The 24488-nt window shown below is 40.4% G+C and overlaps 1 protein-coding gene across 2 annotated transcripts in view; it reads left to right on the forward strand.

The window, feature by feature from the left end:
- NPR3 (natriuretic peptide receptor 3) overlaps positions 1–24488 on the forward strand; it is a 68485-nt gene that overhangs the window by 27961 nt on the left and 16036 nt on the right. For both annotated transcript variants that reach the window (XM_063295770.1, XM_063295771.1), the window contains exon 4: positions 23682–23817. In XM_063295770.1, coding sequence (XP_063151840.1) covers positions 23682–23817 — 136 coding nt within the window. The remainder of the gene's footprint in view (positions 1–23681; positions 23818–24488) is intronic.

Below are 24488 nucleotides of genomic sequence, written 5' to 3' on the forward strand. Positions count from 1 at the left end.
TTAGCCCAAGCCATCTGCACAGCCTCTTTCGATCGTCATAACGAAAACAGCAGTTAATTCTTTGAGTTCACAGAGTAAAATATCTGTCTGAACTACTGCTATTTAATTGCAGAACCTCTGGCAGTAGAAATGACAGCTTCAGCAATGCTTTTGACTTGGTTGCTTCAACATGCCAAAACAGTAGAAAAATACCATAACTGAAATACAGACTTTCTGAAAAAGACACTATCCTTCCCTAACTTGGTGCCTTCAAAACTCCGGTTAAGGATGATCACAGTTGCAATCCAGCAAATTGTAAAAGCACTAGGTTAGAGATGGTTGCTCTTTAGTTGTTGGTTATTAATTTGTGCAAGTACTGAAGCTAAATAATGATATCAATAATATATAATTTTTCAGACATTCCAAAAACATAAACAATATTTAAAATAAATAATATTTTTAAATTATCATTTTGAAGTTTCCTGATGCTTTGTCTGTCTGTCTGTCTATCTATATATATAATTTTTATTAAAGCTTTTAAACAAGGAGGTAACAACTAACACAATATAAAACAAGAAAAAAAGGAAGAAGAAATCAAAGAAAAAGCAGAAAGTGCAAGAAAAGGAAAAAAAGTTAAGGGAAAATAGGGGAAAAAAAGATATAAGAAAGTGGCTTCCGATATTCTTCACAACAGTTATAAGTACAATATATTTTAACCTCTCTCCCTAACATATTACTCATCATATTACCCTTCTTTCTATAATCGATTGTCTAATCATCAAAACCATAAATCACGTTGATTTTTTTTCATTTTTACGCAAAAAGTCCATAAGAGGCTTCTAGTCACCAATAAATGTAGATGGTGTCTTGATGCTTTATTTCATGTTTTTTGGATATGCAGGATTCTTACATGCCATGGTGGGGGACAGTAAAATAAGAAATTGGATGTCATGTGTTACATGCACTTCTAGGTTCGGTCACTCACACACACACAGCCTGTTCAGGCATGCAGATCTTATAAGGCCCCCTTGTTTTCTACCTGGATTTTCCAGATATGTGCAGCTAGAGCAGACAAGATACACAGCCCTGGTCAACCGCTGGGAAATAATTAGGAACACTTCACTTTCAACCAAACACCGAGGCATGTCAGTTCCTTTTGGAATGCACAGAGACCCAATGAATTTAAAGTAGCAGCAAAACTTCACTGGTTACAATGTACATTTGCTCTCTCTCTCTCTCTCACACAGACACACACACACTCATCCCCACTTAACCACATCCTTCTCAGCTAGACTGCCAGGCACTAACTAGAGCAGGGGTCCCCAACTCCCGGGCTGTGGACCAGTACCGGTCCATGGCCTGTTAGGAACCGGGCTGCACAGCAGGAGGTGAGTGGTGGGCGAGCAAGCGAATTTACAGCCTGAGCATTTACAGCTGCTCCCCATCGCTCGCATTACTGCCTGAGCTCGGTCTCCTGTCAGAGAAAGTGGCTGCTATCTCCAAACGGCATGAAGAAAAAAGAATAAAAGGTCAGGAAAAAGAGAAAGAGCTTGAATCATCCCGAAACCATGCCCCCCCCCCCGATCTGTGGAAAAATGGTCTTCCACGAAACCAGTTCCTGGTGCCAAAAAGATTGGGAGCTGCTGAACTAGACCCCCCAAGTCTGGATCCAGGACAACTCAAAGAGTGGGCGGGCTTCAGGACCTTTTTATCCCGAAAAGTCCTTGCCTTGTTGATTCACAAGTCTGGTACCTGTGAGGGATTGGGGAGTTTTCCATGTGCTCAGGCCCAGCCTCCTTTGCCTGCTTCAGGCAACATTTCTCCTTTGATCCTAATCAACTTGTTTCCTTCTTATCTACCTCCCTAAGGGATCTTTTTGACAAAGTCCCTGTCTTTTGTCCTCTCTGCTTATGTGCCTACTTCATCTTTAAATTCAGCCTAGTCTCACACATGCTTAAAATTTAGATAAAGATCTGTAGGACATAAGCCAGGAATTACGGTTCTCAAGATGTTGCTGTCCTATAGCTGTTGCATCCAATTGGCCATGCTAGAGAGTGCTGTTCACAAAACCAGCCTTTCAAGCTCAGCCTTTCTGCAATGAAGTTAATTTTTGTATTTCTGTTGCTCAAGAAAGGTCACTAAGGTTAGGGACAGTGTCCTAGAAAATTAGGTTCTGGGTGTTGCCATTTCTAAAGTCAGATTTGTTCCAATTCTTTTACATTGTGATTGCGCACTGTGTTTACTTTGGAATGAAGTGTGTCACTGTCAGCAGATGATCACATGTATCATATTGGAAGTTGAACAGGTGTATGAATCCCTCATGTTCTGGATGATAATATTAGTTCCCAAAACTAATTTGTCAGGGTTTACTTTCCTTTGCTTAATTTACTGATTCAGAAGTATCTTGGATTAAGAGCATGTCTGCTAGATGGTAGCAACTAGATCTACATTTTCATCAGTTAATAATGAACCATTGTTTCACCACTCTAGTCTTCATTCCTAAAATTGCTGTCTATTGTAAAAAGTTAGCACTAAAAGTTATACATACAGTACTTGTAGCGCAACAGTTAATTCCCAAAAGGGCAGTTTCATAATAGAGATTTCATTTATTTAAAGCTAATAGAATCTGGCCAGAGTTACATGACTTTTTTTCTGGATAGTCTTATTGTTTTGTTGAGGAATGGAACAATAACAAAACTAAATCTGGTTTTCTTCAGATTACTAGTACCAATTGTCCCATTATAGGGCCTAAACACCTCTGAGAGGTTTTAAATCCATGAATTTGAAGAGGTGTTTGAATAGAAGATACAACAATGAGCAGATTTTGATTGAAATAGAAATGCCCAACTGTTTTTCTTCTTACATACAGGAACAAAAGAGACATAGCATATTTAGAAGGACCAAGAACAACTGAACTTTTTGAATCAAGTGTCCTCCCTCCCTCCCTCCCTCCCTCCCTCTTTCTTTCTTTCTCCTTTGTTTTGGATGTTAGGAAAGATGGATATATTTACTGCTGGTAAAGTGTAGTTTCTTCTGCCAATGAAATAAAGCATTGGGAAGATATTTGAATCTCCCTCAGAGATTGGTTAGGTCCACAGAGCATGATAACCTGGTGAATTAAAGCCCTGTCAGTTGCGTCTGCATAACATGCTGAGTCTGGTGGAGTTTTAATATTATATGAACCCAGCCCATTTGGTAAGTCTGTGGCTTACTATGTTGTGTGAACATAGAAGATGGGTTAATTTGGTGAATTAAACATGTTCTATGAACCCAACCAATGAGTTACATTGTTGAGGAGAAAATTTATCTCCCCAAAATTTGTTCATCATGATGTAACAATATTTAGGGGCTGGGAGGGTATTAGCAGATATGTATAAATGCTGAAAAAGGGGTACACTTTGAATTTAACACACTTTATACACAACTAAATTGTATGGATTAACAAGGTAGACAGTCTTCTTTGGACTATTTGGAACTTTGAGAGGATGTTATGGGATCTGTCACAAAATGGATACCTGGGGAGATAATTATTCACAAAATGGTTGCTGTAGTAGCCACGCCAAGTCTTATGACAACCATTACCCACAAAGTAAACTGGTGTGGCTGCCTGCCACCAATTCTTGCCCAGGAAGCTGCTTATCATTGGATTTATTGATAGTTTCTTTTCCTGGGCAGAGAAAGTGCTGTCTGAAACCACTGGCCATTTGTTGTTTTCTATGAGTCCTGTGGGGTCAATACTGGATCCAGAAAAAGTATTGTAAATAAATTTGATGCAACCTGCCAGCTCTCCCTTTTTCAAACTAAAAGTATCTTTACAAGAAGCCAAATGGGATCAGCAGCTTGATAGGTGCCAAGGGAACAGTCTACAGTGATCCTGTCACCCATCCTTATTTTATAGTGAACAAAGTATATAAAAAGTAAGGCAGTCCCTGGGCAAAAAGAGATGCTATCATATCTGATTGACCAAAATTGTTTTTCAGCTAAAGTTCAGGCACAGCCCACTTTTTATTAAATAATTTTGAACTTTCGCAGGAAATTGGCTTAGGCTTTGCTTTTCAAAGTTTTTAATGCTACCTCTGTTACTGGTTTGGGGGGTGTTGGACTTAATAAATGGTCCTTTTATTTCTGACTCAGTTCTGAGCTGGGATGGTTTTATAACCTTGGCTATTTGGCCTTCTGAGGTTAGCAGGCAATCCATAGCTTGTTTTCCCTTCTCATTTAAAAGCTAATGGAATTAACTGATTTAACAATATTTTTTGGACGGAGGAATACGTCACTTGGTAAGATCAATTCTTATTCCTCAGTGCCAGAAACACTGAACAGCAGCCTTTTTATTAGATTACTTTGCTCTCCCAAATAGTGAGCCAAAATAATGAAAATTTTACATTTGATGCTCACTTTTTGGAAATGCACTAAATATTCTTCTGTGAGAGAGGAGAAAACTGGCACTTTTCTGAAGCAACACTTCAACATTGGATTAACTGCCTAAAAAATCTGGATGGAAGGCCACCAACATTAGCAAGCTTGTGAGCTGATCAGTGATTTTCAGGCCAAACTCTCCACTTTCTTTATCTTTTATTTTCCTCTTCATCTCTCTCTCTCCCATGTACAGAAAGAGAGTCTAACATTATTTGTTAACTGGAATTTGATTGGCCTAGAGATTGGACCTGCAAAATAAGGGTGAAGTGTGTCTGTAAAATCACTGAAAGAGGACACTAAAACATAATGTGTTCAGTGGGGTGTGCTGCACTAGCTTCTCCCCCGAACTTCTAAGTAGGATTCATGACAGGCAGGCTTTTGTGTCCTCGTTTGAATGCATCAGAAGTGAAAAGAAAGAAAATTAAAAAACACTGTTGCTAGGGAATAATTTGTCCAAGTGAATAGGTCCATTCAGTATCTGGAGTGTTTTTCTAATTGTCTCCGGGTGGGAGCAAGAGCAGGGTGGGGGAAGCAAGACACAAATGAGCTTTAAGTTCAAGAAAAGAAGAATTTTTCATGGTGGTTTATGTTTCACTGAATGAACCAATCTACTATTAATTATAATTTTGGGATTTGACCCTGCAGTCATTAAAATCAGCAGGAGGTTTCTCGTTGACATCCTTAGATCAGTTAAGCCAGAGATACCCCATGTTTTTCAGCAGTGAAGAAAATAATGTGGCTCTGCTATTTTTGTGTTCTGCTATAGAAGTCTTGGTGCTTCTTTGATATTGTGGTTGTTTTAAGACAAAAAGTGGCTAATCTACACTAGCCAGTTGCCTCTATGTCTGGGGGACAGACATAGGCAACATCACTCTCTAGTAATCCCTCAATCACTATCAAAGTGGCCTAAAAGCATGTTTTTTGTGCTCCAAAATACACTTTCCCATATTACGTTGCCTTGAGTGCACCTGTCTGATTTGGAATGCATGTTTCAGTTTGTTGCAGGTTAACCCCAGCAATTCATTGGCTACCCTGCAAGGGGAGAAACACCCTTCAACTCAGTCAGTGCTGACCACAGTCCCTAATACTTTTCAGAAGTACTTTATTATGAGTTCTGTAATAGCATAGTGGGTATAATACATGTCTTGTATATAGAAGATTGCTGGTGCAAACCTGGCAGTCATGTCTTTGGTTTTAACTGCGAAGTTTCTTTCCTGTACTTAAAAAAGAAAAAAGGAGTGGTGCCCCATTTCATCATTTTTCCAGTGATTTGGGATAGAAAGGTGGTATCCCTGCTCTGAAATTGTGAGTAGATTATTTTTAAGATTTAACTAGTGGTAAAAAAAAAAGTCACTGACATTTCAAAAATTAAAACTGGCATAATAAAGAGTACTTTCTGGTGTAAAAAGCAGTGAGAAATGAAAAGCAGATGATTTAAAAAATATCTTCCGAGCAGTAAGGATCAAGCTTCCTCAGCTTGGCATATTTCATACGTGTTTGCCTTCTGTCATCCATTTGATTGTATGGTTGGTGACTTCACTGGCTGATGGGCAATGGGAGTTGGTGCAACAAATCTAAGAGTGGCATATTCTGAAACTGCTATAGCCCCCTGCAAGCCTCCTATCCTGTCCCCCAAATTACCTAGCAACTCCTTCATATCTGGAAGAAAATTATCCAATTCCTCACTGTCACTATTGCAGCATTATTGCACCAAGAACATAATCCCTTGAGGACCTATCCCACCCAATTCCAATAAGGGCAAAAACGAAAAAAGAGTAAAAACTCTACTGCCTTCCCAGTTCCCACTCCAGCTGCCTCAAGTTTCTCTTCACAATGGCCTCCTGTAAGCACTGGCACATTCAAGCATTCATTCAATGACAGTCGTGAGGCCGGGCTCTTTCTACTGTTTTAATGAAGCGAAATGACCAGTACAAGAAGAAAGCTGCGAATGCCCAATTCCCGCTCAAACCTACATTTAAAACTACATTCACTAAATTACCCTCTGCCCCTCTTCGCACTAGAGCATGTCACCCCCTTCCCAATCAGGTGCCTTCCCTGATGTATCTCACTTCCCTGGCCTTGGGGTGCTAATGCCATAAATCCCTAACCATAACCCACCTGCTTCTGATTAAGTCATGCCCTTGTGCTATTTTCGTCATATCGTTGGTTTTCTTGACATCAATCCCCATGGTCCTAGAGAAGGTCAGAAGTTTTGTAGAGCAACATGCAGATAGGGGCTGCGAAGTGGTCATCCAACATCATAAAACAGACTTCTGTTCCCAGAGAAATGCAACTTTTGAAAGGGCTATCCTTGTTACAGACCCATATACATATATCAGAGAAAATGATGAAGAATTAGCTACTAACTTGTAACTGCAGTTCTTTGAATGATCATCTGTGAATTCACACAATTTCTCCCCCTATCCTCCTTGGTCTCAGTGATCTCATTGCTCCTTCCCATTTTAGGAACTGAAGGGGCCTAATCATGCGATATGCAAAGGGGGCAGGCCAAGTAGTTTGAAAGCTCTACATGGCTCCAAATTCAGCTTTGCATAGACTCATAAGCCCATGTTCATGAATTCAGAGATGACCACTCAGAGCTGTTCTGACAGATTCAGTCAAGTAGGAAGCTCTAGAAACTCTCAGAAGATAGTCATAGAAGTGAGTTTAAAAAAAACCTGATTACTGTTGGGATACTCCTAGCTTCCCTGTAAAATTGATTCAAGTTCTAAGTCTTATCAAATGATTTTCAGTAGAACAGGAAGGATCACATGGGAAGACACTTCCAAAACAGTTTTAGGATTTAGGGAATCATGGAATCTTAAACATCTTTTTCTGAATAGGAGCCCTTTTATGTAAAGGTTTGATGAACAGCCTAATCTGGATGTTACAGAATCCATGCATTTGCTGCCCGCAATACCAGTCTGTGGTTGTCCCCATCTAGTTAGTACTATAAAACATGATCATTATGACAGCACTGTGACCTTTCCCATGCCTATTCTGCAGCATGATTACCACTTACAGAAATGGAAAGTTGTGCAATGTGATATAATGAAATTGTGCTTTTTGTAGTCCTAGTACTACAAAAAGGGGAAGGGAGAAGGAGGCACAAGCTTGCTACTTTCAGTGGCAGTCATGCATATAGTTCCTGAAGTGTTTACTGCTGACCTGGTTGAACATTTGTACTTAGCCCAGTGGTCCTAGATTTGTTTCTGTTCTTGGAAAAAAGCCCTGCAGTGAGATTTTCAGTATGAACTTTGCTCACAACCCACTGAAAAATGCTGTAATGAGTGAGAGGCAAAGGGTTGCCAGAATGGTTCCAGCTGAAATTATGACAAGGCAAAAGGAAAAGATGTGTATATTCACACAGTCATACATGTAAACCCTTCCCAGCTGGCTTCTGGCAAGCAAAATCAACGGGGAACCTTGTGATTCACTTAACGGCCACGTGGTTTGCCTAATGACTGCTGCAAAAAAGGCTGTTAAATCAAGTTGGATTCCCTTAATGACTGCTTCACTTAGCAACCAAAATTCTGGTCCCAATAGTGGTCATTAAGTGAGGACTACCTGTACTAAGTGTTGCAGTAGCATGAAAAAGGAAGTGAGGTGCAAGGGCAGTAATGTCATTGTCCATGGCAACAACTGCATCATTGGTTATGTGGAGTGTCACTTTCACCACAGTTCTCTGGAGAAGTGGCTAGAATTACAGCTGGATTAGAACTTACATTTGTTGCTTTTGTGTTTGTGAATCTAGGTGTGAAAAAGAACTTGATGTCCATAATTAGCCTGGAGGTTTTGTATGTTTGTACATTTCATGGTCTTGTTGAATTGCTCATATATGAAGTTAGATTTTTTTTTACTAGCAGTAGATGATCAAATTGCCGAATTATATTTTACCTTCTGCCTTGCTCATGAAAATGTAGTACAAATGAAGTTACTCAAGTGAAATAAAAATATTCAGAGCAGCAAATGGTGTTCCCTTTGTATTATAATTTAGATGTCACTTGCCGTGCTGAACAAATTGTACCTAAAATGAAGGAACCAATATGGATATTCCATTCTGCAGTCATTCATTTTGTAATGAAATTTGTGTTTGAAGCCAAACAAAGCATTCACCTGCAGCCTCATATCATTTTTTTAATCTAATAATTTATGTGCAGCCCCTACTTGGTCAAGAGGTGTTCTTGTGAATAAGATGATGCTAAAGACTGCCTTTAATTATTTTTAAAGTAAATAATTTTAAAAGAAAGTAAGTTGTGGCAGAAAGCCTAGCAGACACCAAGAGACATCTAAACATCTCTGTGGTTCCCCTAGGCACTACTGCTGGATTATGAAACCATTGATCATCCCAAAAATGTGTGGGATGTTACTGATAAGATTGCACTGAGATGCTGATTGTATATGGGGTTCTGATGGCAGTAGAAGAACAGGGATGGAGAAATGACTCCAACCTGCAGACCAGGTTCCTCCCCCTCCCCATACACAAATATCTATTGGCAGGAAGAAGTAAGGAGGCCTGACGTGAAGGAAGAGAGCCATTGCTTCCATGTTCCTCTTGTATACAGAGAAGGGACTGATCATTATTGATAGAACTGATAAAAGAAACTGGGCTTTCCTTTGTCTCTTTATTATGCCAACTTTAGAGAGAAAGGGAATGTCTGATGGGGAGCCAAAAAGTTTATTTCTCCTGGAAACAGAAAGATTCATCGTTTGTTTAAATGCATGGAAAAACCTCTCATTGACTTTGTAGCTGGTCCTAAGTCTGATGAAGAGGCAGTTCAGATTTCATCAGTAAGACAATACAAAGCATTTGGGGTGGAGGATTAAATTTATGGGTTGTTTGGTAAGTTGGCAGGGCAACTGTTGCCAGGATTTTACAGACATTTATGGCTGTGTAATCCCGTTGAAAAGAATGTGGCAATTTTTTAAAAAAAGGATATAATGGGGGGCCCTAATAAGAACTTCTATTTGTGCAGAAGGGAATTTGCATCCTTGTTTGTAAGCCATTTGTCACTGTGATATATGCTCTATATTTATCTTGCACAGTACTATTATTGATGAGAAGCAAGAGAGATGTCTATTATCATTTGCATGAGAAAGACAGCCAGGGCAATACCAAAATTTGCCAGGTTCTGCCTACTGGAAATGCACAGAACCAGAGGCAATGACATGCCAGGCAACACTTTGGTGTGTTTTCCTGACACCCCCTTATCTGTCCCTGCCTTCTTCCTCTTCCGTATCCAGAGCAAAGGGGGAGGAAATAGATGCCTATACTGGACATTTGCAAAAGACATTTGAAGTCAGAGTGGGGGTTGCATGAAACTGGGCATTTTTGCATGATGAATTTCAATCTGTGTTATTGAAGTTAAAACCTTTACCTCTCATCTTTCTATTTGAGATCAAATTGTTCCTAGCAGCTGACTGAAATATTAAAATGTATGCTTTTTGATTTACATCTAGTTTCTTTCCATTTGCAAATTGATTGAAAAGGATGCAAATGCAATTCATTAATTGCATCTGCTGAAATAAATCAGTTTGTTTTAGACTTTCAGATCAGTCACCCAGACAAGACTGTAGACCTATGCTCCTTGGGAGGACATTAAAAGAGCCAATCATTTGAATAGTCTTTGGAACTCCATTTGGTATCTACAGCCCCAAAGTTCTCCTAGTCTCCAGACATACCATTGGCTCAACAAAGGGGGAAAGGCATATTACCTAAGTGTTGCTGTAAGTAATTTTCCTCCTGTTTGTTCCAATGGGAGGAAAGGTCAAAGCAAACCATCCTGAAAAGTGAAAGAAAAAAGAAACCAGATACTGTAAAAATTTTCCACTTCACTGCAAGTTGATCTGTTAAAGTATCAACCAAGCAAGACCATTGCCCAGTAGCAGAAGGACTCCTATTCTGTCCCTGATATCTCCATTTAAAAGAGTTAGGGAACAGGTGATATGACTCTGAGTCATGACTGCTGTCCATCAGAACAGATAATTTGATTTTGATGGGCAAATAATTTGATTTGGTATAAGGAAACTTTTAATGTGCAGTTGTTGGTTGAATGTACCTTAAGGATATGTATTAACTTTCCTTGGACAGAATTTGGGAAGATTAGCCCATATCCATTAATGCTTATATCAGTCCTCCCTATCAAGTACCATCCTGGTGAGCTGGGAGTGGTTGAGAACTCTAGATGTTGTCACCCAATCTGATAGAGGTTGTATGGGAAACCTGGCTTTCACTTCTAATTAAACACTGCCAGAGCTATTTGTCAGTGTGTTTTCCTTCTCAGTTATAATTACTGATGATTATCCCAGAAAGGAGTATCATTGGACAGAAGTTGACTTCATCCATCTTCCCAAATGGGAGAAAGACTTTCAATCTAAATTGTCTGTGAAATAGGGGACCTTGTCTCAAACCTCTGGAATGTATTTATATTAAAGGTTGTTTATCCTGAAGTCTGTTATTTGGAAACCACAGACTATGCAGCTTACATAAAGAACTCCATTTTATTCCTCAATAACAACCCAGTGTTATTAAGAGAAAATAACTGGTCCATAGTCAGTCTGGTCAGCTTCTGTAGACTTGAACCAGGACAGTCCAGTTCTAGTCCAATACCTTAACCAGTACGTTATATTGGTTGTTCTTTAATGTTCTATTGGTTAGATTTTGATATTTTATACAGGGTGTTTTGATTATTTTGGTAGAAAAGCAAGGTTTGTTTAATAAGCTAAGCTACTGTTTCTATTTTTTAAATGTTCATATCTATTCATTTGTTTACATTATCTACTAAACAAGCCCTTTTAAAGCTATATATTTATTTTATACTCATAAGTCAGCAGCAATAGATTTTCCAGCCAGCTCCTATACAGGTGTTGACTGGATCAAAACCTACTTAGCTTTATCAGATGGCTGATTCCAGGACTTTAGGCTTATGGAAAAGGTGCAAAAAGATGACGTGGAAATGATGTCATTACTAATTCATTAAGTGGAGGGAAAAAACGGTAAAGCTACAGGTTACTGACAGTATGGCCTGGACCAGAGAGAGAGAGCCAGTTTGGTCTAGTGGTTAAGGTGCTGGGCTAGAAACCAGGAGTCTGTGAGTTCTAGTCCCGCCTTAGGCATGAAAGCTGGCTGGATGACCTCTGGCCAGTCACTTTCTCTCAGCCCAACTTGGTGTAATGTAGACTAGCCTCCTCATGGTGTACCCCAGGCAATGTGACCTCTCACGGCTAAATAGTCTACACAGCTGGCTGGTGGACCTCACAAGGATTTCCCAGCAAGAAAAAAAAGCGCGGCATGAACACCAAACTGCTATGCCATACAATTAAAAAAAAACCTGGACCATAAACTCTGAGAAGAATGTTTATTATTGACAAATCAAAAAGTAAGTAATGTCTGGCCTTGGACTGGGATTGAGATATTCAGACTCTCATGCCTTCCGAAACCTACTGGCTCTCCATCCAAACTTTACATTTTATTGTGTTTGTTGTTTATTCGTTTAGTCGCTTCCGACTCTTCGTGACTTCATGGACCAGCCCACGCCAGAGCTTCCTGTCGGTCGTCAACACCCCCAGCTCCCCCAGGGACGAGTCCGTCACCTCTAGAATATCATCCATCCATCTTGCCCTTGGTCGGCCCCTCTTCCTTTTGCCTTCCACTCTCCCTAGCATCAGCATCTTCTCCAGGGTGTCCTGTCTTCTCATGATGTGGCCAAAGTATTTCAGTTTTGCCTTTAATATCATTCCCTCAAGTGAGCAGTCTGGCTTTATTTCCTGGAGGATGGACTGGTTGGATCTTCTTGCAGTCCAAGGCACTCTCAGAATTTTCCTCCAACACCACAGTTCAAAAGCATCGATCTTCCTTCGCTCAGCCTTCCTTATGGTCCAGCTCTCGCAGCCATATGTTACTACAGGGAACACCATTGCTTTAACTATGCGGGCCTTTGTTGTCAGTGTGATGTCTCTGCTCTTAACTATTTTATCGAGATTTGTCATTGCTCTTCTTCCAAGGATTAAGCGTCTTCTGATTTCCTGACTGCAGTCAGCATCTGCAGTAATCTTTGCACCTAGGAATACAAAGTCTTTCACTGCTTCTACATTTTCTCCCTCTATTTGCCAGTTATCAATCAAGCTGGTTGCCATAATCTTGGTTTTTTTGAGGTTTAGCTGCAAACCAGCTTTTGCACTTTCTTCTTTCACCTTCATCATAAGGCTCCTCAGTTCCTCTTCACTTTCAGCCATCAAAGTGGTATCATCTGCATATCTGAGATTGTTAATGTTTCTTCCAGAGATTTTAACTCCAGCCTTGGATTCCTCAAGGCCAGCTTGTCGCATGATGTGTTCTGCATACAAGTTGAATAGGTAGGGTGAGAGTATACAGCCCTGCCGTACTCCTTTCCCAATCTTAAACCAGTCTGTTGTTCCGTGGTCTGTTCTTACTGTTGCTACTTGGTTGTTATACAGATTCTTCAGGAGGCATACAAGATGACTTGGTATCCCCATACCACTAAGAACTTGCCACAATTTGTTATGGTCCACACAGTCAAAGGCTTTAGAATAGTCAATAAAACAGAAATAGATGTTTTTCTGAAACTCCCTGGCTTTTTCCATTATCCAGCGGATATTGGCAATTTGGTCTCTAGTTCCTCTGCCTTTTCTAAACCCAGCTTGTACGTCTGGCAATTCTCGCTCCATGAACTGCTGAAGTCTACCTTGCAGGATCTTGAGCATTACCTTACTGGCATGTGAAATGAGTGCCACTGTTCGATAGTTTGAACATTCTTTAGTGTTTCCCTTTTTTGGTATGGGAATATAAGTTGATTTTTTCCAGTCTGATGGCCATTCTTGTGTTTTCCAAATTTGCTGGCATATAGCATGCATTACCTTGACAGCATCATCTTGCAAGATTTTGAACAGTTCAGCTGGGATGCCGTCGTCTCCTGTTGCCTTGTTATTAGCAATGCTTCTTAAGGCCCACTCAACCTCACTCTTCAGGATGTCTGGCTCTAGCTCACCGACCACACTGTCAAAGCTATCCCCGATATTGTTATCCTTCCTATACAGGTTTTCTGTATATTCTTGCCACCTTTTCTTGATCTCTTCTTCTTCTGTTAGGTCCTTGCCATCTTTGTTTTTGATCATACCCATTTTGGCCTGGAATTTACCTCCAATGTTTCTAATTTTCTGGAAGAGGTCTCTTGTCCTTCCTATTCTATTGTCTTCTTCCACTTCCGCGCATTGCTTGTTTAAAAATAATTCCTTATCTCTTCTGGCTAACCTCTGGAATTTTGCATTTAATTGGGCATATCTCCCCCTATCACTGTTGCCTTTTGCTTTCCTTCTTTCTTGGGCTACTTCTAGTGTCTCAGCAGACAGCCATTTTGCCTTCTTGGTTTTCTCTTTCTTTGGGATGTATTTTGTTGCCGCCTCCTGAACAATGCTGCCAACTTCTGTCCAGAGTTCTTCCGGGACCCTATCTACTAAGTCCAGTCCCTTAAATCTATTCTTCACCTCCACTGCATATTCCTTAGGAATATTAGTGAGCTCATATCTAGCTGATCTGTGGGTCTTCCCTAATCTCTTTAGTCTGATCCTAAATTGTGCAAGAAGAAGTTCGTGATCTGAACTACAGTCAGCTCCAGGCCTTGTTTTTACCGACTGTACAGATGTCCGCCACCTTTGGCTGCAAAGGATGTAATCAATCTGATTTCGGTGTTGTCCATCTGGTGAAGTCCATGTATAAAGCCGTCTCTTAGGTTGTTGGAAGAGAGTGTTTGTTATGCAGAGTGAATTGTCTTGGCAAAATTCTATCAGCCTGTGTCCTGCTTCGTTTTGTTCTCCCAGGCCATACTTACCTGTAATTCGAGGTGTCATTTGACTGCCCACCTTAGCATTCCAGTCTCCTGTGATGAAAATAACATCTCTTTTAGGCGTGTTGTCCAGTAGGTGCTGCAGATCCTCATAGAACTGCTCTACTTCAGCTTCTTCAGCATTTGTGGTTGGGGCGTATATTTGGATCACTGTGATGTTAGATGGCTTGCCCTGAATTCGAATTGAGATCATTCTATCATTTTTTGGGTTGTATCCAAGCACTGCTTTAGCCACTTTACTATTAATTATGAAGGCTACTCCATTTCTTCTGTGGTCCTCTTGTCCGCAGTAGTAGATCTGGTGGTCATTTGATGTGAAGTGGCCCATTCCAGTCCATTTCAGTTCACTGACGCCCAGCATGTCTATCTTTAATCTTGACATCTCACCAATAACCACATCCAATTTGCCCTGGCTCATAGATCTTACATTCCAGGTTCCGATGGTGTGTTGATCCTTAGAACATCGGATTCGCCGTTCACCACCAGCACCGTCGGCCGCTAGCCGTCCTTTCGGCTTTGAGCTAGCTGCGTCATCACGTCTGGGGCTAGTTGAGCTCATCCTCTGTTCCTCCCCAGTAGCATTTTGACCATCTTCCGACCTGGGGGTCTCATCTTCCGATGGTATACCGACATATCTCTGGTTGTACTGATCCATTTAGTTTTCACGGCAAGAATACTGAGGTGGGTTGCCATTACCTTCCCCAGGGATCGCATTTAGTCTGACCTCTCTGTCATGACCTTCCCGTCTTGGGTGGCCCTTCACGGTTTAGCTCATGGCATCATTGAGGTGCTCAAGCTCCAGCACCACGACAAGGTAACGATCCTTTGCTGAAGACATTTTATTGTACTCTCTCCATATGCAATTTATGATGTATACTAAAATAGTTGATCTTGTGAATGGCTAATTATTACTTAATTAACTACCCTCTAGGTGAACATATTCAAAATGGACACAATGAACATTTTCAGCTTTAACTGCACTTAGTTTTTCTTGTTCTTTAAATATGTATTAGAGATCATGAATGGGGGGGGATTAAAAACCCACCAAGGGATAACTATACATACAGTTGATGTACATGAAGTTTTGGATGTTTGCAACTGTATCTTGGTCATTTTACTATTAAAGGCATATTTCACATGCCTTTAAAATTAATATTGGAGTATTTGTATATACTGTGGCCAGATTGTTGTCCTTTGGGGGGAACCATAATATAAATATGCTGGGTTTAAAGGGATGTCAAGTTAGGTTGTCACAATATTTCACTGATGTAGTTTACTAAAATTCATGAGTTGCTTTGGATTTTGTATAAAGTATGGAGAATGCAAAAGACAAAATGCGATTATACACTTGTTGAAATCAGATTGATTCTATCTGCTTTTCATCATAATCAGTGATGTAAGAATAGGATCAGGGATAACCAAATGTTCTATCCAAAGAAGCATCTTTCCTTTTGAGTTCTTTTTGCTGAATATCATCCTCCCACTCTGTTGTTTGCGATGTTACATTTGGATTTTATTTTTATTTTTACTTTTATTTGTATGGCTACTGAGGCAGTAGGCAATTCTACTTGGCAGAATTATCATATGCAGAAAAGAAATTGGTTCATCTAATTCAGTAACTTACCTTTTTATGTTAGTAACTCTTCTCCAAGGTCTTGGGCAAGCTATTTTATCTACCCATGCCAGTACATAAAAAACTGGGTATGGGTACTAGGTTTGCAAGCTTCCTCCTTGTTTCTGTAGATAAATGTTTCTCAACCTTGGCAACTTTAAGATGTGTGGACTTCAACTCCCCGAATTCCCCAGCCAGAAGATGTGTGGACTTCAACTCCCCGAATTCCCCAGCCAGAAGATGTATGGACTTCAACTCCCCGAATTCCCCAGCCAGAAGATGTGTGGACTTCAACTCCCCGAATTCCCCAGCCAGAAGATGTGTGGACTTCAACTCCCCGAATTCCCCAGCCAGAAGATGTGTGGACTTCAACTCCCCGAATTCCCCAGCCAGAAGATGTGTGGACTTCAACTCCCCGAATTCCCCAGCCAGAAGATGTGTGGACTTCAACTCCCCGAATTCCCCAGCCAGAAGATGTGTGGACTTCAACTCCCCGAATTCCCCAGCCAGAAGATGTGTGGACTTCAACTCCCCGAATTCCCCAGCCAGAAGATGTGTGGACTTCAACTCCCCGAATTCCCCAGCCAGAAGATGTGTGGACTTCAACTCCCCGAATTCCCCAGCCAGAAGATGTGTGGACTTCAACTCCCCGAATTCCCCAGCCAGAAGATGTGTGGACTTCAACTCCCCAAATTCCCCAGCCAGCCATGCTGGCTGGGGAATTTGGGGAGTTGAAGTCCACACATCTTAAAGTTGCCAGGGTAAGAAACACTGCTGTAGGTGGAATTTCTGAGGGTGACCTCAGCTCAACCATTGGAAATCTTGAAAATTAGCTGCTGGAGAAAGTCCCTCTGACCTTCAGGTGCGATAAGGGCTAATCAACATGCACAAATATTTCCAAATCATTTTGAGTGACCACAGTCTACAAAACTTGTGCAGTTACATCCCACGTGGTATTTTCTTCTGTGTTTCGGAGAAAACATAGCTCTTGTGTCATAAAATGGGAACTGTATTTCAAAATGCAGATTTTCTGTTCTGAGTGGCCGTCCATTAAAAAACAAAGCAAAAACATCCCTGTGAAACTAGCTATCACTAGAAGGTTTTGTCTTGGCTTGCTTTCTTTGATGCTGATTTTCTACATGCAGCTTCTAAGCCGGGGGGTGGGGTGGGGGGAGCAGGGGAGAAGGGCCAGACATTTGGCCCAAGCCACACTTCAAAGGCTTCCATGAGAGGAAGATCTCACTAAGAAATTTGGAGGATGTGAAGAAAGTTTTGTAGGAACTTTGCTTTTTCCCTTCAGTCAAGACCATGGCCCTCCTGCTGCTTGGAGAGACTGGCTCATCACGCAGCTTCCCAAAGGCATTTTTTTTCTTTCCCCACCTTCAAACTGCACATCTGGGGCAGCAGCTGGGTTTCAACCTGCTAAAGGTGTGAAAGACTCATGCCTTGGCCTTGATGTAAGAACATTCTTTAACTACTTTATATTCAGCAAATATTATTACAGATCATCCCCCGGTTCAGAACTTCCCTTACTTAAGTCCCCAGTGTTAATTTCCTCTTTTGTACATACACATCCACAGCCAGCCAAGATAAGCGCAGACAACTTAATTTGAAATGGCACATGTTTCATGTTAGGCTTTGGCAGCTACTTCAACTAAAAGTAATTGTTCCAACTCACAGAGCCTTCATTAATCTACCCGTGAAATATCTTATGGGGCATACTTACTCAGTTTCTTCTCAACAGCTTTCTTGTGAAGTGGTAAGGAAGTAGATTTCTTTGCAGATAATGGAAATCTTGCTGCTGTTTGCTGAACTGTCTCTAGAACCTCCATCAACCTGTGAATTATCTTGTACAATTTATAGGTTTATTCTTATAGGGAGAAGAAGGTTTTTGCTGCCTACCTAAAAGTGATCTCTTGTTGGATGGATGGGATGACACAACAGAAGGAAATGCAGATGTGTGACTCTTTAGTTGTTTGTTTGTTTGTTTATTATACCAGACTACTGCAATTATACAACAGCAGCAGAATAATTCCATTTAACATTACCTCTTATTATCTTCTTGTACCTGTTTTGTTACTACATAGGAATTAAATAGGGAGGATTAGCAGCAGAGCATTTATTGATTCACGATTCATATTTCTAAAACCGCCCAACTCCACGACAACTTCAATAGCCTTTTTATCTGAATTGGTTAGGGTATAATAATTATATGTGGCACTTTCTATTGGGATCTTGCCACTCTGCACTTGGAGATGATTCTGAAGCACCTTAGCTGATGGTGATTGGCTGTATGCCCATCTGTGCAAAAAGCACCTAGCACATGCTTTCAATGTTTTTTCATAGGTTTGATATAAAAGAAAGAACCAAGAAAAATATGGCACCCTATTGAAAAAGAATAAATTGTGTTTTCAAAATGACTAAATGTGGCAGAGAAGTCAAGAGTATTGGACAGTCATGAATCTTTTCTAAGTCTTATAGACTGTTCAAGAAAGAAAGAAAGAAAGAAAGAAAGAGTAGAGAGTCTGCTTAAACCTTTCACTGAAGTTCTGTTTTTAATGTGAAATCATCCACAAATTACTTGTTTTACTCTTTGGGGAACAATAATAGGGCCTGCATGTTTTAGGTTCAAGCAGTTTTTCCCCACATTCTCTTTCTCACATGCAATCTGCTCAGGTCATTTTAGCGCAAAGAAAAAAAATCAAAACATGTACAGTACACAAAGGATGAATCATGGAATTCACATGATGTCTAGTTTGAATTAGTTACTGCAGTGACTGACTTTGGAAGAAAATCGGAGGCAGTCAATACCAGCACGGGTCATAAGTGTCTTCAGAGTCCAGAGTATCATTCCGTTGCACTTGTTCTAGGAAACAGATCACAGTCTCTTTCATAATCAGCACAATTCTCTGAACTTTTTTTTTTAACTTTTGCAACAAATGAATGCTTCAGATTCTTGATTATTGAGAAATTTGATCAATCAAACACCAATCCTACTGAGGTTGCTAGAGGAATTCTGGATGGATAGCAGTGATGTCTTGGCAGATGTTTTCTTTCCATCACTGTTGTTTTTCCATGATCCTTGTCAGATTTAGAATAGCTGGAAGATTGACTCATTTATTTCTTTTATCTGAAAACGAAAAAGGAACACATTTTTACTCACTGCAGTGTAGAGGTACTTGACAAGTTGTAATTGACCTGCATTTATAGTAAAATGATGCAGGTTTTGTACAGCACAGAAGTATATCCTAGAATCTCAGCCATATGCAAAAGAACCCTTAATAGTTGTGTAGAAGAATGAATTGCAGTGGACATAACTCGTATGCAAGCAACATTTGCTGAAATTCCATATTTTTTACTATGGTTAAGAAAGGTGCAGGATGGTGTCTCCTTTTTGCACCTGGCCTACCACTTTTTTTCTTCTGGAGCAGATAAGAAGCGCACTTATTTAAAGCTGAAAGTGGACATGACATTTGATGGGTATGTTTTAAAAAGTAAACTGCATCAGGCAGATAATTAAGCAGACTAAAATAATTTAGTCTTGGAAAAGACTCTGCTGTTGTGCTTCTGAAGCCCACCTGATGGGGAATACCATTCCCAACGCCTACTGCTGTTGGGAAAACCATGGCTCCTCCCATCATAGATTGTAACTTGGAAGAGATATTGTTTCAATGTACAGTCACATGTTCTTCTCCTATTGCTCTGGATGATCAAAGCCACTTGATTTGACACAAGGGTCAATAAAGTGATTTTTCAAACTCTAGTGGTTGCATCTCATCTACAGAAATTTGGATAAGCACTAGAGGGCAACCAAGAGATAACAAAACATCTAACTCATTGGACCCATCTAGTGGCTAAGAGGTTGCTCAGGTGATGGACCACTATTTTGTTTCATATATTGTACCGGGGAGCACTCCATAGCTGAACAGCTCTTTCTCTCACACACAAAATTCCTTTCTTAAATTCTGGCAACAACTGCATCTGAGCTGAAGGCAACCATTACCTTGTAGTTAAGAGAAATGAACTCAAGCCTATTTTGTATGCCATAGTTTGCTTAGATGGGAGGTGGTCTTCTGATTTTCCACGAAAATACTGCTTCCATGCTCGAACACCTTGGGCCAGTATTATGTTGTGAGGACCCTCAACAAATGGTATTTTTCACTACAGTAAGCACACTCTGTAGATTAGCCCAAAGTCTGTTCCTGGTGTTCTAAAATCATGAACTGTTGTTGCATTGGTTTAATAGAATTTTGGACATTTCCACTGCTTAAGAAACCTTTCCCCTTAATTTATAAATAACTTGTTAGATCATTGGTGCAACTTTGCTGCATCCATACGATACCAAACTCAAGAGGATAGCTTCTGGACTTAATGTAGGTGAAATTATAAAGCTTTCCTTAACGTGCTCCTTTGTTCATACAGGCAATTCAGCTTTCTTTTGTGTTACTCCTATTCAGATGTGTGAACTATGTACAGCATGCATGCATTTATTTTCATCACTCAGGGAAATTAGTCTCATTAGCCTTTCTGTTTCAAATTGCCCAAAGAATAAGACAATTAGTTTTTTTTTAAAAATCCAACCTTCTTCTTTGGGGTTGCTCCAAAATGGACATACATTTGAAAAGAGGGATGGGAGAGAATTCTGTTAAAAAGCAAGGTGAAGTGAAAAGGGTACCCACAAGTCTGGTATTGAAGACAGGCCTATTAATCTAAACTGGCTGCTCCCATTCTCGCTGAATCTACAGATGGCCAGCGAACAGACCAAACATTGCAACCCTGGGAGGGCAGCTACACAGCTGGATTCCTTGTAGCACAGCTTTGCCAGTATTTCTCGAAAACACAAGCCTATTTATATACTTTTTGGACTTGTATTGGAAGGGACATTTCATTTAGCTCATGCCATTGACTGAAAGAGCCACAAAAGATGGAGACACATGCGTGCACACAGAGCAGGTCTTCAGAAAATTTGCTACAGCTCAGAATTGTTCTGCTGTTCAAGGTCCTGCTGAGATTAGGATCTGCTCAATGGGTTCTAGCAGCTGTAGGAAAGGACAGAACTGGGGGAGGCCAAAAGTCAGGGGACAAAAACACATCTCTTTTCTCCCCCTCCAAAAGTCTAAGAGTATTTTCATAAAGCTGTCTAAAGCAGATTAATAGCTATCTTATTTTAATTGCTTTTATACATTGTTTGCTGCCCAGAGTCGGTTGAGATGGGAGGCTACAGAAATTGAAATAAATATTTGTTCTTTCTGAATCATGAACAATGGCAGAGTATTCCACTAGCATAGTATTTCTCAACCTCAGCAACTTTAAGATTGCTGGCTGGGAGAATTCTGGGAGTTGAAGTCCACACATCTTAAAGTTGCTGAGGTTGAGAAACACTGCACTAGCACCTTCTCAGATCCTAAAAGAAAGAAGGGAGTCAGTGAATTAGTGGATTATGTTTATACACCGAGTAATTATTGTACAACAAGAGAGAGGAAACATCTCAGATTGTTCAGCACACCACAAAGAAAAGATGTCATATCTATACTAGGGCAGACCGGAGATTCTGCCATTTTAAATTTTGTATGACCATGCTGACAGAAGTATACGCTCCTCTTTAGTATGAGCTGAGTGCCTGCATTGGTTTATTGTTGCTGAGGGCCAGCAGAATGGTACCTTCCTTTTCATGGGCTCTGTTTGTCAGCCAGTATCTGCTGGTGGATTCAAACTGAAACTGAAATCCTCCATCCCTGTCATATCACAAGGAATCACTGTATCATTCTAGAATCCAGATACATCTTATGGAATCCCAGAGACACAATAAACCCGCTCTATCCTATTAAAATATAAATCAGAGTTTGGGATTTCTTCTCTGATACATATTTTTCAGGTATCTCCACAAAAGGTAGCACTTAACATTGCTGTAAGTGAAAATTATACTGAAATAACCATTTGAGGGTTTCATCCAAAGCCTGTGTTTCCTCAGTCCTTGCATGTAAATCTGTAATTTGTAGATTGTAAATGCAATCTGGGGGTTCTCCTGGACTCGTGACTCCTGCTCAAGGAGCAGGTGGCAGTTGTGGCCAGGAGGGCCTTTGCACAACTGCGAGTTGTGCACCAGTTGCGCCCATTCCTGGATCAACGTGCCCTTCTCACAGTCACCCATGCCCTAGTCACCTCCCGTTTGGACCATTGTAATGCACTGTATGTGGGGCTGCCCTTGAAGAGTATCCGGAAGCTTCAATTGGTTCAAAATGCAGCAGCCCACGCAGTTTTGCGTAAGTCTTGATTTGTGCATGTGTCACCTCTTCTGTGGGAGCTGCGCTGGTTGCCAATTTGCTTCCAGGTCCAATTCAAGGTGCTGGTTATCACCTTTAAAGTATGGCTTGGGGTCTGGTTATTTCAAGGACTGCCTTTTCTCAGTCACATCTGCCCAGCCCACCAGAGTGAGGAGGCAGGGTATGTTAAGGGTACCTTCTCTGAGGGATGTTCACCTGGTGGGACACGAAAAAGCGCCTTCTCCATGGTGGTCCCTCCCTGTGGAACATCATTCCGCAGAGATTAGTTTGGCCCCCACCTTGATGCTTTTCCAAAAGGCCCTAAAGTTGTGGTTCTGTCAGTGGGCCTGGGGACCCCAGACTGAGATGGAGTTGATCAAGTGGCTGACTTGATTGTGTTGGTAGCCGCTGCAGGGGGTGGGCGGTTGACGGGTTTTTATATTGTGGATTTTAATTCTGTAAGCTGCCCAGAGTCACTGTGTGTGAGTTGGGCAGCCATATAAATTTGTTAAATAAATAAATAAATGTAAGTGCAAAGCTTTAAAATTGCCTTATAAGAAATGTGGGAATATTGTAAAGTGGGAATATTAAAATAAAAAGCACACTGTGTATATAAACAAAGCCATGGTATTAAGCGATTTTGAAGTTCAATTCAAAACTAAGACATAGGAATTCAGTAATATAATGAAAACTCCTAAACGCCAAGTAACACATGACAAATGATGCTTACCTGAATTTATCTATCTTAATTCTATATGGTACTTAACATATACTTTCCACTAAGAAAAAGACAATCCAGTTTTATTTTACCATTTTCTGAAATGTACTTGTATAATTTGGCCCGACTTTTGTCCTGCATTCATTAACCGCTGTGTGCAGCAGCATCTGTAACAAGCCATGGTGACATCAAAATGGTGGTATGTTCTTCATGATGCCATACAGGGCTTCAAGCCCTGGATACCTGAGAGATCACTTGTCTCCAATCGTTTCTGCCTGCCCAGTACATTCCAGCAGAGTCAGTGTGCTCCAGGTCCCCTCCATTAAATGTTGCCATCTTGTGGGACCTAGGAAGCATGCCTCCTCTGCTGTGGCCCCTACCCTCTGGAACAGCTCCTAGGGTTCCAGAAAGCTTGGAAAACTTTAGTCCCAGCCTGGGGTTGATTTTGTTATTTATTTAATGGCCCCTGGTTTGTTATTGTTTTGTGGATTTTGTTATTGGAGCATTTTAGTCCAGGCTACCTGTTGATTTAATATTTTTAGCTGTTTTTATGTCTTTTTTAGCTTTGTGTGCCACCCAGAGTCCACTGGAATTGGGCGACCAATAACTTTAAATAATAATAATAGTAATAATAATAATGGCATCACGCAAATGTTGTGATATCTGATACAATACATAGGTCTTGTCATTTTCATGCTGATCTCATAACACACATATTAACATTTGCCCAACTTGCTCCCCCTAGGGATTTCCATGAAGGTGCATAAAATTGTGACTTTGCTGAACTTATGGGTCAATACACCAATGAAATGTTGCTTTGCTTCTAGGTGAACATGTTTGTCGAAGGGTTCCATGATGCTGTGGTTCTCTATGTTCTGGCTTTGCGGGAAGTTCTGAAGAATGGCTTCACTAAGAAAGATGGAGATAAGATTGTCCATCAGACATGGAACAGGACATATGAAGGTAGGTCCAGTCACATGTTCCATGCAAAATTTTTATAGTTTTGTTTTGGCAAAAGTTGTCACCTTATAACTTTGTTTCTTCATAGTAGAGATTATGATTCCTGGGTTTTGCTGGTCAACCCTTCTAGATAATTGAAATGAAAAGCCAATTGCTTCTGCTAATATTATGAAAGATATTTGTGATTGATTGATTGACTGATTGATTTTGTTAGCCATTTATAAAACAGATACATCATGCAAAATCTTATGCTAGCAGCATGAAGTACAGTACCAGCACAGGAGTTAAAACAATCAGTTAGTTCAGGAGCTTCAAGTACCAACAAAGTCACAAGGATTAAAAGAGAACAAAAGAGGTCAGATTGAAGCGGTTATCAGAGGAAAAATTCTAGATAACCTTAAGGCAACAATAGGTTTCTATGGAAGGAAGTTTCTATGAGAAGAAAACATTCTGTGGAGTTTCACAGATTGAAACCAACCCTTTGAATTGTGGGTCTGGAAACAACTGAAACCCTGAGAGAGTTAAAATGGAGCATCTAGCTTTGTGATTCTTGATACAAAAAGAAAGGGGATAGCTTAAAAGAAGAAAGTATAAGGATCTCTGAGAACTTTATTTAAATCATTGTTTTTCAAACTTGGCAACTTTAAGAAGTGTGGACTTCAACATGCTGGCTG

Source organism: Candoia aspera, chromosome 2 (genome assembly GCF_035149785.1).
Source record: "Candoia aspera isolate rCanAsp1 chromosome 2, rCanAsp1.hap2, whole genome shotgun sequence".
NCBI lineage: Eukaryota > Metazoa > Chordata > Lepidosauria > Squamata > Boidae > Candoia > Candoia aspera.